Source organism: Cnephaeus nilssonii (genome assembly GCF_951640355.1).
Source record: "Cnephaeus nilssonii genome assembly, chromosome: 4".
NCBI classification, from domain to species: Eukaryota; Metazoa; Chordata; class Mammalia; order Chiroptera; family Vespertilionidae; genus Cnephaeus; species Cnephaeus nilssonii.
The window spans coordinates 92,661,588-92,676,035 of record NC_137075.1 but is presented as its reverse complement, the minus strand read 5'-3'; the positions used below and the strand labels follow the sequence as shown (position 1 = coordinate 92,676,035).

General features: G+C 36.0%; 1 protein-coding gene across 8 annotated transcripts in view; it reads left to right on the top strand.

The window, feature by feature from the left end:
* The window catches only part of CEP128 (centrosomal protein 128), a 354,698-nt gene that overhangs the window by 14,600 nt on the left and 325,650 nt on the right, over positions 1–14,448 (top strand). For all 8 annotated transcript variants that reach the window (XM_079768173.1, XM_079768176.1, XM_079768175.1 and 5 more), the window contains 2 exons: positions 5,381–5,542; positions 8,018–8,104. In XM_079768173.1, coding sequence (XP_079624299.1) covers positions 5,396–5,542; positions 8,018–8,104 — 234 coding nt within the window. In that variant the 5' untranslated portion in view covers positions 5,381–5,395. The remainder of the gene's footprint in view (positions 1–5,380; positions 5,543–8,017; positions 8,105–14,448) is intronic.

Here is a 14,448-nt window from a genome sequence, read left to right as displayed (position 1 = left end):
CTCTCTTTATAATTCTTTAAGTTGTAGGGTTAGATAATTTATTACCATTTTTTCTTGTTTTTTGAGGTAGGCCTGTAGAGCTATGAACTTCCCTCTCAGGACTGCTTTCACTGTGTCCCATAGATTTTGGATTGTTCTGTTTTCATTGTCATTTGTTACCAGGATGCTTTTTATTTATTCTTTGATCTCTTTTGTAACCCAATCATTGTTTAATAACATACTATTTAGCCTCCAAGTGTTTGATTTTTTTCATTGTTTTTATTGTAGTTGATTTCTAATTTTCTGCCATTGTGATCTGAGAAGATGCTTGATATGATTTCTATCTTCTTTTTTTAAAAAAATATTTTTATTGATTTCAGAGAGGAAGAGAGAGATAGAAACATCAATGATGAGAGAATCATTGATTGGCTGCCTCCTGCACACCCCCCTCCTGGGGATTGAGCCCACAACCCAGGCATGTGCCCTCAACTGGAATTGAACCCAGGACCCTCATTCCACAGGCCGACGCTCTATCCACCGAGAAAAACAAGCTAGGGCATGATTTCTATCTTCTTGAATTTGAAGAGACTTTGCCTGTGTCCAAATTTGTGGTCTGTCTTTGAAATTGTCTGGTGTGCACTTGAGAAGAAAGTATATTCTGTAGCTTTGGGGTGAAATGTTCTGAAGATGTCAATTAATTCCATTTGATCTAGTGAGTCATTTAGGATTGATGTTTCTTTGCTGATTTTTTTTTTGTATAGAGGATTTATACAGTGGTGTCAATGGGGTATTAAAGTTTCCTGCTATGATTGTATTGCTGTTGATCTCGCCTTTGAGATCTTCCAGAAGTGTTTTAATATATTTGGGTGCTCCTGTATTGGGTGCGTATATGTTCACCAGAGTTATATCCTCTTGTTGAATTGCTCCCTTTAGTATTATGAAGTGGCCCTCCTTATCGCTTGTTATGGCCTTCACTTTGAGGTTTATTTTGTCAGATATAAGTATTGCTACCCCAGCTTTTATTTTTATTTCCATTTGCCTGAAAAATTTCTTTCCATCCCTTCACTATCAGTCTGTGTGAGTTCTTTGTTCTGAGGTGGTTCTCTTGTAGACATCAGAAATATGGGTCATGTTCTTATCCATTCAGCTACCCTATTTCTTTTGATTGGAGCATTTAATGCATTTATGCTTAAGGTTATTATTGACTAGAAGCCCAGTGTGTGAAATTGTGTGAACCCGCCCACCCGCACAGCCTCGCTGTGATCACAGCCCTGCCCACCCTTGCCAGTCTTTGGTCGTTACGGCGTTAGGGCTACTGGGTTTTTATAATATAGATAGATACTTGTTTGTCGCCATTTTTATTCTTTATGCCTTTGTTCCTTCTTCCCTTCCTATTTCTTCTTTTTACAGCAGTTCCTTTAGCATTTCTTGCATTGCTGGCTTGGTGGTAATAAACTCCCTTAGTCCTTCTTTGTCTGTGAAGCTCCTGATTTCACCTGCAATTTTAAATGATTGCCTGGCTGGGTATAGTATTTTTGGATTTAGTCCCTTGCTTTGCACGACTTTGTATATTTCATTCCATTCCCTTCTGGCCTGATGTGTTTCTGTTGAGATACCAGTTAATAGTCTAATGGGAGATCCCTTATAGGTTACTTTCTGCCTCCCTCTGGCAGCCTTTAAGATTCTTACTTTGTTGTTGGTGTTTGCCAATTTAATTATGATGTGTCTTGGTGGTGGTTTTTTTTTTTTTTGGGTTTATCTTGTTTGGGACTCTGTGTGCTTCTTGGACTTGTGTGAGTTTTTCCCTTTCCAATATCAGAGAAGTTTTCTGTCATTATTTCTTCAAACAGGTTTTCTATTCCTTGCTCAGTTTCTTCTCCTTTTAACCCACTCCCCCCCCCCCCCCTAATATGTGGATGCTGTTTCTTTTCATGTTGTCCCAAAGCTCCCTTAGGCTCCCCTCCTGCTTTTAATGTTATTTTTTTCCAGTTGCTGCTCTGCTTGGGTATTTTTTTCTACCTTGTCTTCTGGCTTGCTGATGTGGTCCTCAGCTTCTTCTAGTCTACTTTCCATTGTGCTCTTTATTGCAGCTATGTCTTCATTTCCTCTTGCCAGCCTTTTATTAATCTGCTATCTCTGAAGGTCATCTTTACATTTGTTTTTCTTTTAAGTGAAGTGTGGGGTGGGAAGGTACTAAGACTTCATTTATAAAAAAGCTGTGGTACATATACACAATGGGATACTATACAGCTGTAAAAAAGAAAGAACTCTTAAGAAAGAACTCTTTGCAACAATATGGATGGACCTGGAGAGTATTAGGCTAAGTCTGTGGTCGGCAAACTGCGGCTCGCGAGCCACATGTGGCTCTTTGGCCCCTTGAGTGTGGCTATTCCACAAAATACCACAGCCTGGGTGCGTCTATTTTGAAGAAGTGGCGTTAGAAGAAGTTTAAGTTTAAAAAATTTGGCTCTTAAAAGAAATTTCAATCATTGTACTGTTGATATTTGGCTCTGTTGACTAATGAGTTTGCCGACCACTGGGCTAAGTGAAATAACCCAGTCAGAGAAAGATAAGTATCACATGATCTCACTTATGTGAAATCTAATGAACCAAATAAACCGATGAACAAAATAGATCCAGAAACATGGAAGGATGGAACAGACTGACAAATTTCAGAGGGAAGGCGGAGATGGGTGGGGAGTGATTAACTGGGGAACTTATATGCATATATGGACACAGACAATAGAGTGGTGAAGGCTGGGGAGGGGTGAGTATGGGGTGGAGAGGGTCATTGGGAAAAACCTACCAACCAACCAACCAACAAACAAACAAAGGAGACATCTGGAATACTTTTAACAATAAAGAAAAAATACTTCATTTATAGTATTCTAAATATTTTACTGAAAATATTAGAAGCATGAATGGGGAATAATAAAAATAATAAGAATATGTTCTTATAAAACAACTAGAGGCCCAGTGCATGACATTCGTACACTGGGGGGGCGGGTACCTCAGCTGTTTGGGACCCCTCGGGGGATGTCCGCCTGCCAGCTTAGGCCCTCTCCCCGTGGACATCCCCTGAGGGGTCCTAGTGCTGCCATCACCACTGCTGCGTTCTCCAGCTGTGAGCCTGGCTTCTGACTGAGCAGCACTCCCCCTGTGGGAGTGCACTGACCAACAGGGGGCAGCTCCTGCATTAAGCGTCTGCCCCCTGGTGGTCAGTGCACATCATAGCGACCAGTTGTTCCACCGTTCGGTCAATTTACATATTAGGGTTTTATTATATAGGTTAGAAATAATGGAATAGAATAAGAATAATAGAAATAGGAAAGAATAAGAAAAATTATATTTATTGTAGGTGGTAGATACATACTTGCTTATTATATTTGTCTCTACTATTTTATTTAAAAAATTTCCCTGAATCATTGAAAATGACCATACAATTATTAGTTGTAATTATTTGTAGTCAAGTTGAAATCAAATTGGCTGCTCCTGTTTCCTGAGGCCGGAGGGAGCCACATTATGGGCACTATACCTTTGTACCTGTAGATAGGAGAAGTGAGACAAGAACCAGAGAAGACAGCTGTGGTAGGAAATTGAGGTTCGGGCGGAAGAGAGGACGAGTCGGATAGGGTGTTCTCTAGCCCTGTCTCAGCTAGCATGAAGAAGATAGATCTTCCATTAATCTTTTTCTGGTGCTACAATGTCAGACTGTGTTTCACTTTGAAAAACCTAAATTCACAGCAAGATTCTTTGCTTGTTTATTTAGTTTTATCTAATAATTTAAAAACATGATTACTTTTATGCTTTCATTTAATGCCCTAGGGCAAGCATATCAAACTTGCGGCTGGTGGGCCGCAAGTTTGACATGCTTGCTCTAGTATCTATAGATATTTAGCAAGTTCCCCTTATCTTCCCTTTAGGTCAGGGGTGGGGAACCTTTTTTCTGCTAAGGGCCATTTGGATATTTATAATATCATTCTCGGTCCATACAAAATTTTCAACTTAAAAATTATGTTGCTTTGAAAAAAGCTCCTAGATTTATTGAATTTTGAGTCCCACCAGTGGTTGCCTTGGCAAGGCCAGACCAAATGATACAACCCGCGGGCCGGACGTTCCCCACTCCTGCTTTAGATGTATGGTCATGTACTTCCCAGATGCATACAGAATAATGATCCCAAAAGTCCAGAATATTCTAGATCATTAAAGAAAGATTTCATCACACTGGACTTAACAAGTCAAAAAAAAAATGACCATATAAATTTTAGGAAGAGTATAGCAATTAATGTTAAAAGTTATATTAACCCTTCATTAAGCAGAAAATAGAATTATTAGAATAGTCAATAAACTTACACTTTTGATCAATTGAGTTTTCTCTGATACTTCTTTGTCCCAAATACATTTGTTTCTTCAACTTCTATAAAAGGTTTTCTGAAAGTTTTGAGATTGTCCTTCATGAACTAATTTACTTTTGCACTATATAGAAAATTGAGGTAAAGATTGAAAAAAAAAAGCATATTTAGAAAATTGTTTACTGATTAAATTATACTCCGGATGTTTGACTTTCTAATTTGATGGAGATGTTGATGATGCCATCTTCCCACATATTGTTATAGAATTTTTACCTTTGTTATTGCATTTGTTTAAATCTATGTTGTAAATTTAGGTGCATGACGGTATTCACTGTGCACTGGGGTTCTCTTTAGATAATTCCGTGTGCGTTGTATTTTTGTTTAAAGATACAAATGTTCTTACAGTGCAGTAGAATGAACATCAGACTAATATTGAGACCTGCAGGTCCTAGAGAATCTGTGTTTAGAGAAACCAATCTATCTGTCCTATTTATCTGTTAGTAGGATTAAATAAGATACTGTATGTGAAAGTGCTTTTAAAATGTAGGAACATTGCACAGAACCAAGGGATTTTTATTATCTGGAGCTGTAAATGTAACTAAAATAATATTTGAGGATTGCTCTTTTTTAAAAAAAAATATTTTTATTGATTTCAGAGAGGAAGGGAGAGGGAGAGAGATAAACATCAATGATGAGAGAGAATCATTGGTCAGCTGCCCTTGCACATCTCACATTTGGGATCGAGCCCACAACCTGGGGCATGTGCCCTGACTGAGAATTGAAATGTGACCTCCTGGTTCATAGGTCGATGCTCAACCACTGAATCACACCGGCTGGGCAGGAGTTGGTCTTTTAAAGCAGAAAAAACAAAGGAGGGAGAATTATGTGAGGAAGTGACTTATGTTTTCAAACTGTATGTAACTATTACGATAAGCCAAAGGACTAATGTAATAAATACTTTAAAAGATCAAAAAGTGAATAGCTAAATTAATCTCTTATTTCCGTTCTCTTTACTGTTTGCTTCACCATGGCCTGAATTTATTTTTAAGGATTTGTGTACATCAATGGCAGAATCCTCCAGTGATTCAGACCACTTCCGCTCTCATGACCGGTTGAGTCGATGGGCTGCCAGGTCAATACACAGGGAAATTGGAAATCGTCCTACAGTCGATGTCACCAAGAAGGTCAACACTATAACAAGTACTTTACAGGTTAGTTTAACACTGGATGTTTTAAATTAATATTAAATAGTTAAGCTGAGTAATAGTTTCAGTCACTGTATTAGTTTTTTTGCTACCACAACAAATTACCACAAAATTAATGTCTTAAATAACAGAAATTTATTTTCTTAAAATTCTGTAGGTCAAAATCTGACACTAATCTCACTGGGCAATAATTAGGGTGTTGGTAGGGCTGCATTTCTTTCTGGAGGCCCTAGGGAGTTATCTGTCCTCTTGCCTTTTTCCAGCTTCTAGGCTGCCCACATTTTCTGTCTTGTGGCCCTGTTCATCTCCAAAACCAGCAGGGGTGGGTCGAGTCCTTCTCATAGCGCGTCACTCTGACTACCTCTCCTGCTTCTCTCTTCCACTTTTAAGGACATTTGTGATCACATTGAGTGCACCCAGGAATCCAGGATATTGTTCATCTCAACATCCTTAGTTTAATCACATCTGCACAATCCCTTTTGACGTGTTAAGTTTCAGGAAATAGGCTTTGTACATCTTTGGAAGCCATTATGCTTACCACAGTTAGTAAGGATATTTGAAATATATGATAGGTTGTGGAAAGTGTTATATTTCTAAATAAAATATTATAGGAATGAAACCTTTAGGGATTACCATCCTTTAGCTTCTTGTGGACATGTGCCTTTGGTGAAGTTGCTCATATTTTGGCTAATAATAATCAAAATATGATTATTCATAGATGAATAATAGTGAGAGTCCATTTTGATTTGGAGGCTAACTTTGACAGTGTTTGGAGATTTGAGTGGAGGCAGTTTTCATTCTTCCATAACAGGGGCTTGGGAAATGAGGTGGGGGAAGGTACCACAGTCACAATGGGAAAAAGAAAACTCAGAAATAGAATTTCCACCCCCCCACCTATTACTCCCTTATCTTTGTCTTACCTGGATAAGCATGGATTTTGGCTTTTTATTGCTCTGGGTTAATACAATTAGATAAAAAAAAAGGCTAATTTCTAATGGAGAGGCCATAATTTGATTTGATTTTTCTTTTTAAACTTAATATAACAATGAATTTTGGAGTACAAGTTCTTGTACTTTCCTACCACAGAGACACATTAGTGTGTGTGTGTATATATATACCCATATATATGTGTATGGATATATATATGGATATATATATATATATGTATATATATATATATATATATATATATATATATATATATATACTGTATATGTGTGTGTGTGTATACACACACACACACACACACACACACACACACACACATATATACATTGAGTGGCCAGATTATTATGCGTTCATAGATCATAATAATCTGGCCACTCAGTGTATATATTAGAGGCCTGGTGCATGAATTCGTGCATGGGTGGCGTCCGGCCAGCCTGGCCAGGGGGAGGGGACATGGGCAGTTGACTGGCCTGCCTGCTGGTCGAACTCCTGGTTGAGGGGACAATTTGCATATTAGCCTTTTATTATATAGGATATACACTGAGTGGCCAGATTATTATGCGTTCAGAGATAATAATAATCTGGCCACTCAGTGTGTGTGTGTGTGTGTGTGTGTGTGTGTGTGTGTGTGTGTATATATATATATATATATATATATATTTTTATATATATATATATATATATATATATATATATATATATATATATATTTTAATTATCACCTAAAGAGTCAGGATATTTTTCCCATTGAATTTAGAGAGAGTGGAAGGAAGGTGAGTTGGGGAGAGAGAGAAACATCATTGTGACAGAGACACATCGATTGGTTCATCCCACATTCACCCCGATTGGGGGTGGGAATTGTATCTGCAACTTAGGTACGTGCCCTTGACCTGGAATCGAACTCAAGACCCTCTGGTGGGCAGGCCGGCACTCTAAGCACTGACTCATGCCAGCCAGGGCAGTAAGTATATGTTTTTGAAAGAAATACCTCCATTAATCTCTCAGATGAATCCTAGCATATTTAGGTAGAAACCATTTTTGTTATGATTAGAACTAAATTTGTTGTTTATAGCTAAAGGTTAAAGGATACTTCCCCCCCCCCCCCCAACTGAGTTCTCAAGTAAAGCAATAATTGAAATAACATGGATCCCAATGATTTGCTTCTCTTGGAGATAATCTAGATTAGTTCTTTTAGCATTCTTTTTCATAAAGGGTGTGAATTAGTTGAGGTGCACAGGTTGATTATGAGGGCTTTTTTCAGTTTATGGTTTTGTTGCCAACTTATGGTACCTCAGATAATGATTTAAATTAGGTACTTTAGATTTCACACAAGTAAATTGCAGATGGTTTTTAGTTTCTCTCTCAGTTGTGTTAAGATTTATTTGATATTTATGAAATATATTGATATCTGACTTAACTATGATATAAATTGTACCTTTGCAAATGGTTGACTTAGCTATTTGACATACTACTACGACTGATTGGGAAAAACATTGTTTGGAACAACTAATAAAGTCTATTTTCTTTCTCAAGGACACCAGTCGAAACCTGCGACAAGTAGACCAGATGCTTGGACAGTATCGAGACTATAGTAATGGACAGGCAGGTGCTATAGTACACGTAAGATGTTTGCATGTTTGTATTTTCTCTTACCTTTTTGGGAATGCAGAGGTGAGGATTAGGGATGTGAGCTAAAGGAGATAATAATTGTTAATAGCTTTAACTTTTAGACTGCTTCACTATTTTGTAGTATAAATTTAGGTTAGCTCATCAGATAGATTGCCAACTAGCTTATATCATTTAGCTTCTATTGAATTTGAAAGTGTTAGGTCAGAGGGGGAAGAACTCAGGACATGAATTAAACTGAGAGTTACTAACTTTGGGCTAACTCTCATGGGGAGGTAAGAATTTTAAGGACAGTTTATTTTAAAGTAATACATGCTCATTGTTTAAATAAATAATAAAACTCTGATCTCATAGCTCTTTTGAGTCCCACTCCAAAAAGATAACAGTTTTGATAGTTTCTTGTATATTTTTCCAAACATTTTCTATGCATGCATAAGCTTACATGTGATTGCTTTATAAACTGGAATCATACGTAATGATATGCAAACTTTTTCATTTAGTAATATATGTTTATATTATTTTCCATATGACACATTCTTTTGAAATTACATTATACTTCATAGTATTGGTGTATTAATTTTTTTTGGTATTGTTGTAATAATGCACCAATGAACATTATGGTACTCATGTTTTTCTGTAATCATGTGTAATTCCTGGGAGCAGAGTTGCTGGGTTGAAGTATATGTATACTTACAATTTTCTAGATATTCAAAATTGCACTCTCAAGGATGTGCCAGTTTGTACTTACTTCACATGGGGATGTAAGAAGGAAACATATCCAAGAATTCTGGAGTAAAAGGAATATTTTTTATTAATATTTTGTTAATTTAATTTATATTATTTCCTCTTTTGAAATTTGTTAATTCATCTGCAAACTCTTGGAAATTCAATTAAATTTATTTCTCCATGTTTTCAATATAAATATACAATTTAATAAGACTAGAATTATATTTGTACTATGATTGCCATATATATATATGTATATATATATGTATATATATACACACACATATATGCTGTACTGAATTGTCACATAACTTACAAGTTATAATTGATGATTTGTTATTTTCTTTTTATAAAATAGAAGAATAGTTAGCATTATTTGCTTGTAATTGGAAACTAATTACTTGTACACAGGGAAATGTATCTTCTGTCATAAGGTTTTCCGCTACTATGATTTAGAAAATAAACTTAGATTTTTTTGCAGCTAAAAGATTTTCATGATTTATGATGTATTTGACAGATGGAGCTATAGATTTTGTATATTTGGGTAGCTCCTTAAAAGCTTTAGCTTAAAATACTTTATTAATAATGGGAGTTAATATTCTGCCTTTTAATTTTAGTGAACAATTAAAACCACTAATAGCAGAGAACAATCCTACTTTGTCATGTTGAATAGTAGATGCTTGCTTATAGTAGCAAATTTTCTTTGAATTTGCAATTGGGAAATGAAATTATGAATTAGAGAAACTTCTGTGCAGATAAGCATTTAAAACACAAAGTATGTTCTACTATGGCAGTAAGCCTTTGAGGTAGGCCTTGAGTTGAATAATGCTGAACTCTGGAGGCTTTATATATGGGAAGTAAATACATTCAACAGGTACTTCATTTCCATCTGAGTTGTAAGTATATAGTATGCAAAGCCACTTTATAAAAAATAAGACGCAGGAGAGCAAGAGTCTTTCTTTGGCTTCAGACTTTTTCTTAGTTTGATCTAGAGTCTCCTCCTGAATTTCTCCAAATTCTTGTCCTGTTAAAGCAGTTGGTTCTCAGTGATTTTCCCCTCCAGCAAGCCAGAGGAGTAATGTCACTCATTGCCTGGCATTATACTCACTTGATAGAGCAGTGATCTTCATCGCGCCACCTATAAGTTACCTGGGGAGCATCTGCCATAATCTATTGGAAGATGTGCAACTCAGGAAGAGTATTTCTCGCAACAACTGATTCTGATGGGCTCCTCAATGAAAATTGTTTTCTTAGCATTAAAATATTTACTGTTATGGAATATTTTACACCTAAAAATGAGTATATGTAATGTGCCAAGGATCATGTGATTTATCAGAATCTTTCTATTTATATTCCTTTTTTAAAAATATTTTTTTATTGATTTCAGAGAGGAAGAGAGAGGAAGAGAAAGATAGAAACATCAATGATGAGAGAGAATCATTGATCGGTTGCCTCCTGCACACTCCCTATGGGGATCGAGCCTGCAATCCAGGCATGTGCCCTGACTGGGAACCAAAATGTGACCTCCTGGTTTATTGGCCGACACTCAACCACTGAGCAACACCGGTTGGGCTCTAGCTATATTCTTGAAGTCCTTGAAATACATGGTAGTATTACCCATTTTTTCTTTTCTTTTAATCAATGTGTGCACTGTTTAGGGAGGAACCCTGGAAATTGATGTTTTTATTTTTGAGACTGTGCTGCAACTTATACAAGTCCTCTTGCTGTGAAACTTGTTATATATAAAAAAAATCCTGTCACAGCTTAATCCATTTTAAACAGTGCCCAACTGTTAAAAATTTCCTCCTTTTTAAATATCTATTGCCTCATTGAAATTAGCATTTCTTTTTTAAAATATAAGGAATTTCCTAGAAAATGAGATCAAATCTTTTGCTCTAGGGAAGACAAGAAATTTTATTATTAACTTAGATTTTATAAATGATTCTATTGCTAAGCCTCAGGACATGGATGTTATATATATATTTAACATAGTTATTTGATTGGGCTTTAATTTTGTGAACATAATTTGCCAGTTGGTGAGGGGGAATATAAATAATCGATATGGTGTTTTCCTCCTGAGATGACCCAACAAGAGAATTATGAGAATCATTGCTGTTGGTTTTGTGAGGTCAAGAGAGATGTTGGGTCATTTTTTTGACTACTTTTCCTTGGAATGTACATAATTTCACTGTCGACCCCTTGAATCGTTCTAACATAGATTTAATTCTTTGCTTATGAAATGTGAAGCTGAGCAGTGTTAGAGGGTAGCAGGGCATCTGTGGTGTTTTGTAGAGAAGCAGCACCTGCCTTTTCACCGTCTCTCTGGGAATTTCTCTAAAACTTAGCATATCCCAGGTGCTTTTAAACTATCAACTCACTTAATTCTCTCAACAATCCTGTTGGGTAGATACTATTATTTTCCTCATTTACGAGATAAAAAACTGGGGCACAGAATGGTTGCTAACTTGCCCACAGTCTCCCAGCTAGTCAGTGACAGAGTCAACCATTTTATCCTAAAACCTAGTGTCGGGATTCATTTACCTCATGGTTGCTCACATTTTTTTGATGTTGTGAATCTATATTTCTGAAAATTGGGGGTTTGCATTCAAAGCTTAAAGGGTTATATAATTCACGTTGATAAATTAGATTTTGGAGATTACCTTAACTGATTGAAAAATAGAAGCCCATTGTCACACAAGTCATTATGTTGTAGCTGGTGCTGTGTCAGAAATTAGAGTTAGATGGAACAAATACAGAAACAGAATTGGGAAGAAATCTGGTGCTGAGCTAGGACTGGCATGGACAGATTGTCAAGGTTGGCAGTTTAGCCTGGCACTTAGGCAACGTGGTGGATTCTGCAGCTTCCCTACACCAGCATCAATTTCCCCTTTCCTCCTAAGTAGCAACCATTGATTTTTCATTGGCCTTTCTTCCAGCCATTCCAGCCAATGAGCCATATTTAGTTGGATACAATGACATAGGATCTTTGGGCTCCTTGACTTTCATAACCTTAAAGAAGTGTCATTATTTCTTATTCTGTAAATTTCTTGGGAGGTCTGAGAACATTTGGGTCAAAGATGACCTGTGGGGAAGGTTTTAGTTAAAAGCTTATTTTAAACATTTGTTATATAGTGCAATTGATTATCTTAGTATTTAGAATATATCTAGAACTCTGTGTTCCTATTGATAAGACATCAGGGACTATTTTTGAGTTAATGCTATAAAAATGGAATGCCCTCAAGAAAGAATATTCAACATAAAAAGTTAATGCCTTCTGCAGTGGAAGTGTAGCTGATGATGCTAAAGTAGTTCATATTGGGTATAAAAGCAAAATACAGTTCCCTTGATTCAGATCAGCTGATTTATTCATTTTTAAGGGAAAGATGGGTGAAAATATAGTAATATCAAATTAAGCCTTAGAGGCTTGCACTAATAGGTAATTTTTCTCCTAATTAAGTGTTCTGTTTAAAATTTCCTTTGGGAGTAATATGATGTTACCATCTGGCACATGAACTTTGGAAGAATTTAAATGTTGAATAATAAACTCCAGGTTTTTGTTCTATTCGGTGGGTTTCAGTTGTCAAATGTACTGAATGACACCCTAGGAGGATAATGTTAATGGTTTAGAGCCAGGCACAAGCCACTTGTAATCTCGCATAGCTGAAGGCATGTGCCCCTTTCTCTCTGGCCGAGTTTTACTAGTTGTCCTGAAGTTGAGAACTAGTCATAGTCTTTTAATAACTTTAATGTTAAGTAGTAAGAGTCTACGGGTAAGAAATTGTAATTGAACAATTAAAGTCTGCTGTCTCCTTTATGTAAATACATTTTTCAAATCTTAGAAATTAGGTTCTTAGAATTCTATGTTTAAAATTTTATTACCAAGTCTCTCATGAAAAAGCTGGACAAGAGAATAATTTTTACAGACTTTTGCTTTGAGTCTTGAGGGAAAATGTAGATTTTGGAATCAGACTTCAAATTGAATCTGATTTTTCTGCTAGAAACCATTCAGTTACTTTGGGCAAGCTACTAAACCTTTCTGATCTTGAGCTTCATGAAAAATGAACCTAATCATATAATTCTCTTTATAACATTTATTGAAGTGGTCATACTGTTTTAGACACTTGTTAAACATGTATCTTCTTGTTATTTCTTTAATCCATCCAATAATACTTATACCTTCAAGCATTTGCTATGTTAATAGTGCTTGGTATACAGACATTCAGTAGTTTTCTTTCCTTGAATTCATTGGGTTTAACTTTAGTTTCATGAGGGTATCATTGTGACTATAAATAACAATGTGTTGCACCATTCACAGTGATATGTATATTTGATTATTTTTATATAAAAGCATATGCTAAATTTGATAGCATACATAATATTGCTTTTCCCACCTCTATGTTCATGAGTAAATTGTCTGCCCACCCAAAATACAGTAATGTACTATTAAGGGTACCTTTCATTTTACATAGTAACAATGCTTCAGTTTTTTTTATTATAATATCAAATGAGCAGAGGTAAAAGAACATGTAAATGAAGCATTTATAGCAGATTGTGAAAATGTCATTGCATGTTTTGTGATGTGGGAAAGATAGAAATGGAATCGTCACTTGGTCTGCGGTGATGTTGTCATGCTAGACTCTAAGAATCTGCACTTTTAAAAATACGTGTTGTTTTTTTTTTTATTTCAGAGAGAGAAAAGGAGAGGGAGATAGAGATAGAAACATTGATGAGAGAGAAACATCCATCAACTGCCTCCTGCTTTGCCCCCTGCTGGGGATCGAGCCTGCAAACCGGGCATGTGCTCTAACCAGGAATCGAACCATGACCTTCTGGTTCATACATTGACATTCACCTACTGAGCCACACTGGCTGGGCAAGAATCTGCACCTTTGGAATCAGTACCACAGTCTCATGTGGAGTATTATTTTTGTTTCAGCATAATAGCATACTGAATTAATGTTAAACTGAGCTTTATTAGTGTTGTTTTGTTTTCATTTAACTTCAAGTTTGGTTTGCTTTTGCACCTAGCTAGGGGTTATAATCCTAAAAAATTTGAAGAAACTTTTATTATTTTACATGTTATCTCTTCATCTCTTTGATTTTGTGTTTCAGGAGTGATTAGGTTAGTTTCATGCATCATGCTTAGATTTTGTGCAGTGTCTGTTGTGTTACTGTTACTTTAAGTGTATATTTTAATTCTGTTACATTTTTAGTTTTGTATTTTAGGTGGAGGATGTGTTTTTGCCTTGATATTAAAAAAAAAATCTTTATCCTGATTATTTACTTTTGCATTTCAATTTTTGGTCTTTATCAGCCTATTCATCTGTTCAATGGCTTATGCTATACCTTTTAAAGTTTAAAATGAAGTTGTCAAATAGTTTATCTTATTTCTGAAATGATTAATTTCTCTTGTTCTGCAATATTTTTCCCTGTGTTCCATGGTGACTTTTCCCCATTTTTGTTAACAGGGGTTGTGGGTGTGTGTGCCTGTGTGTGTAAGTTTATTTTATTCATCAGCTTTTAGTTACAGCTCAGGATTTGTTAGCAAAGAAGCCTACATAAAAAGGATGCTGGCATACTCTGCCTCTGGCATCGGTAGATAAGATTATTTT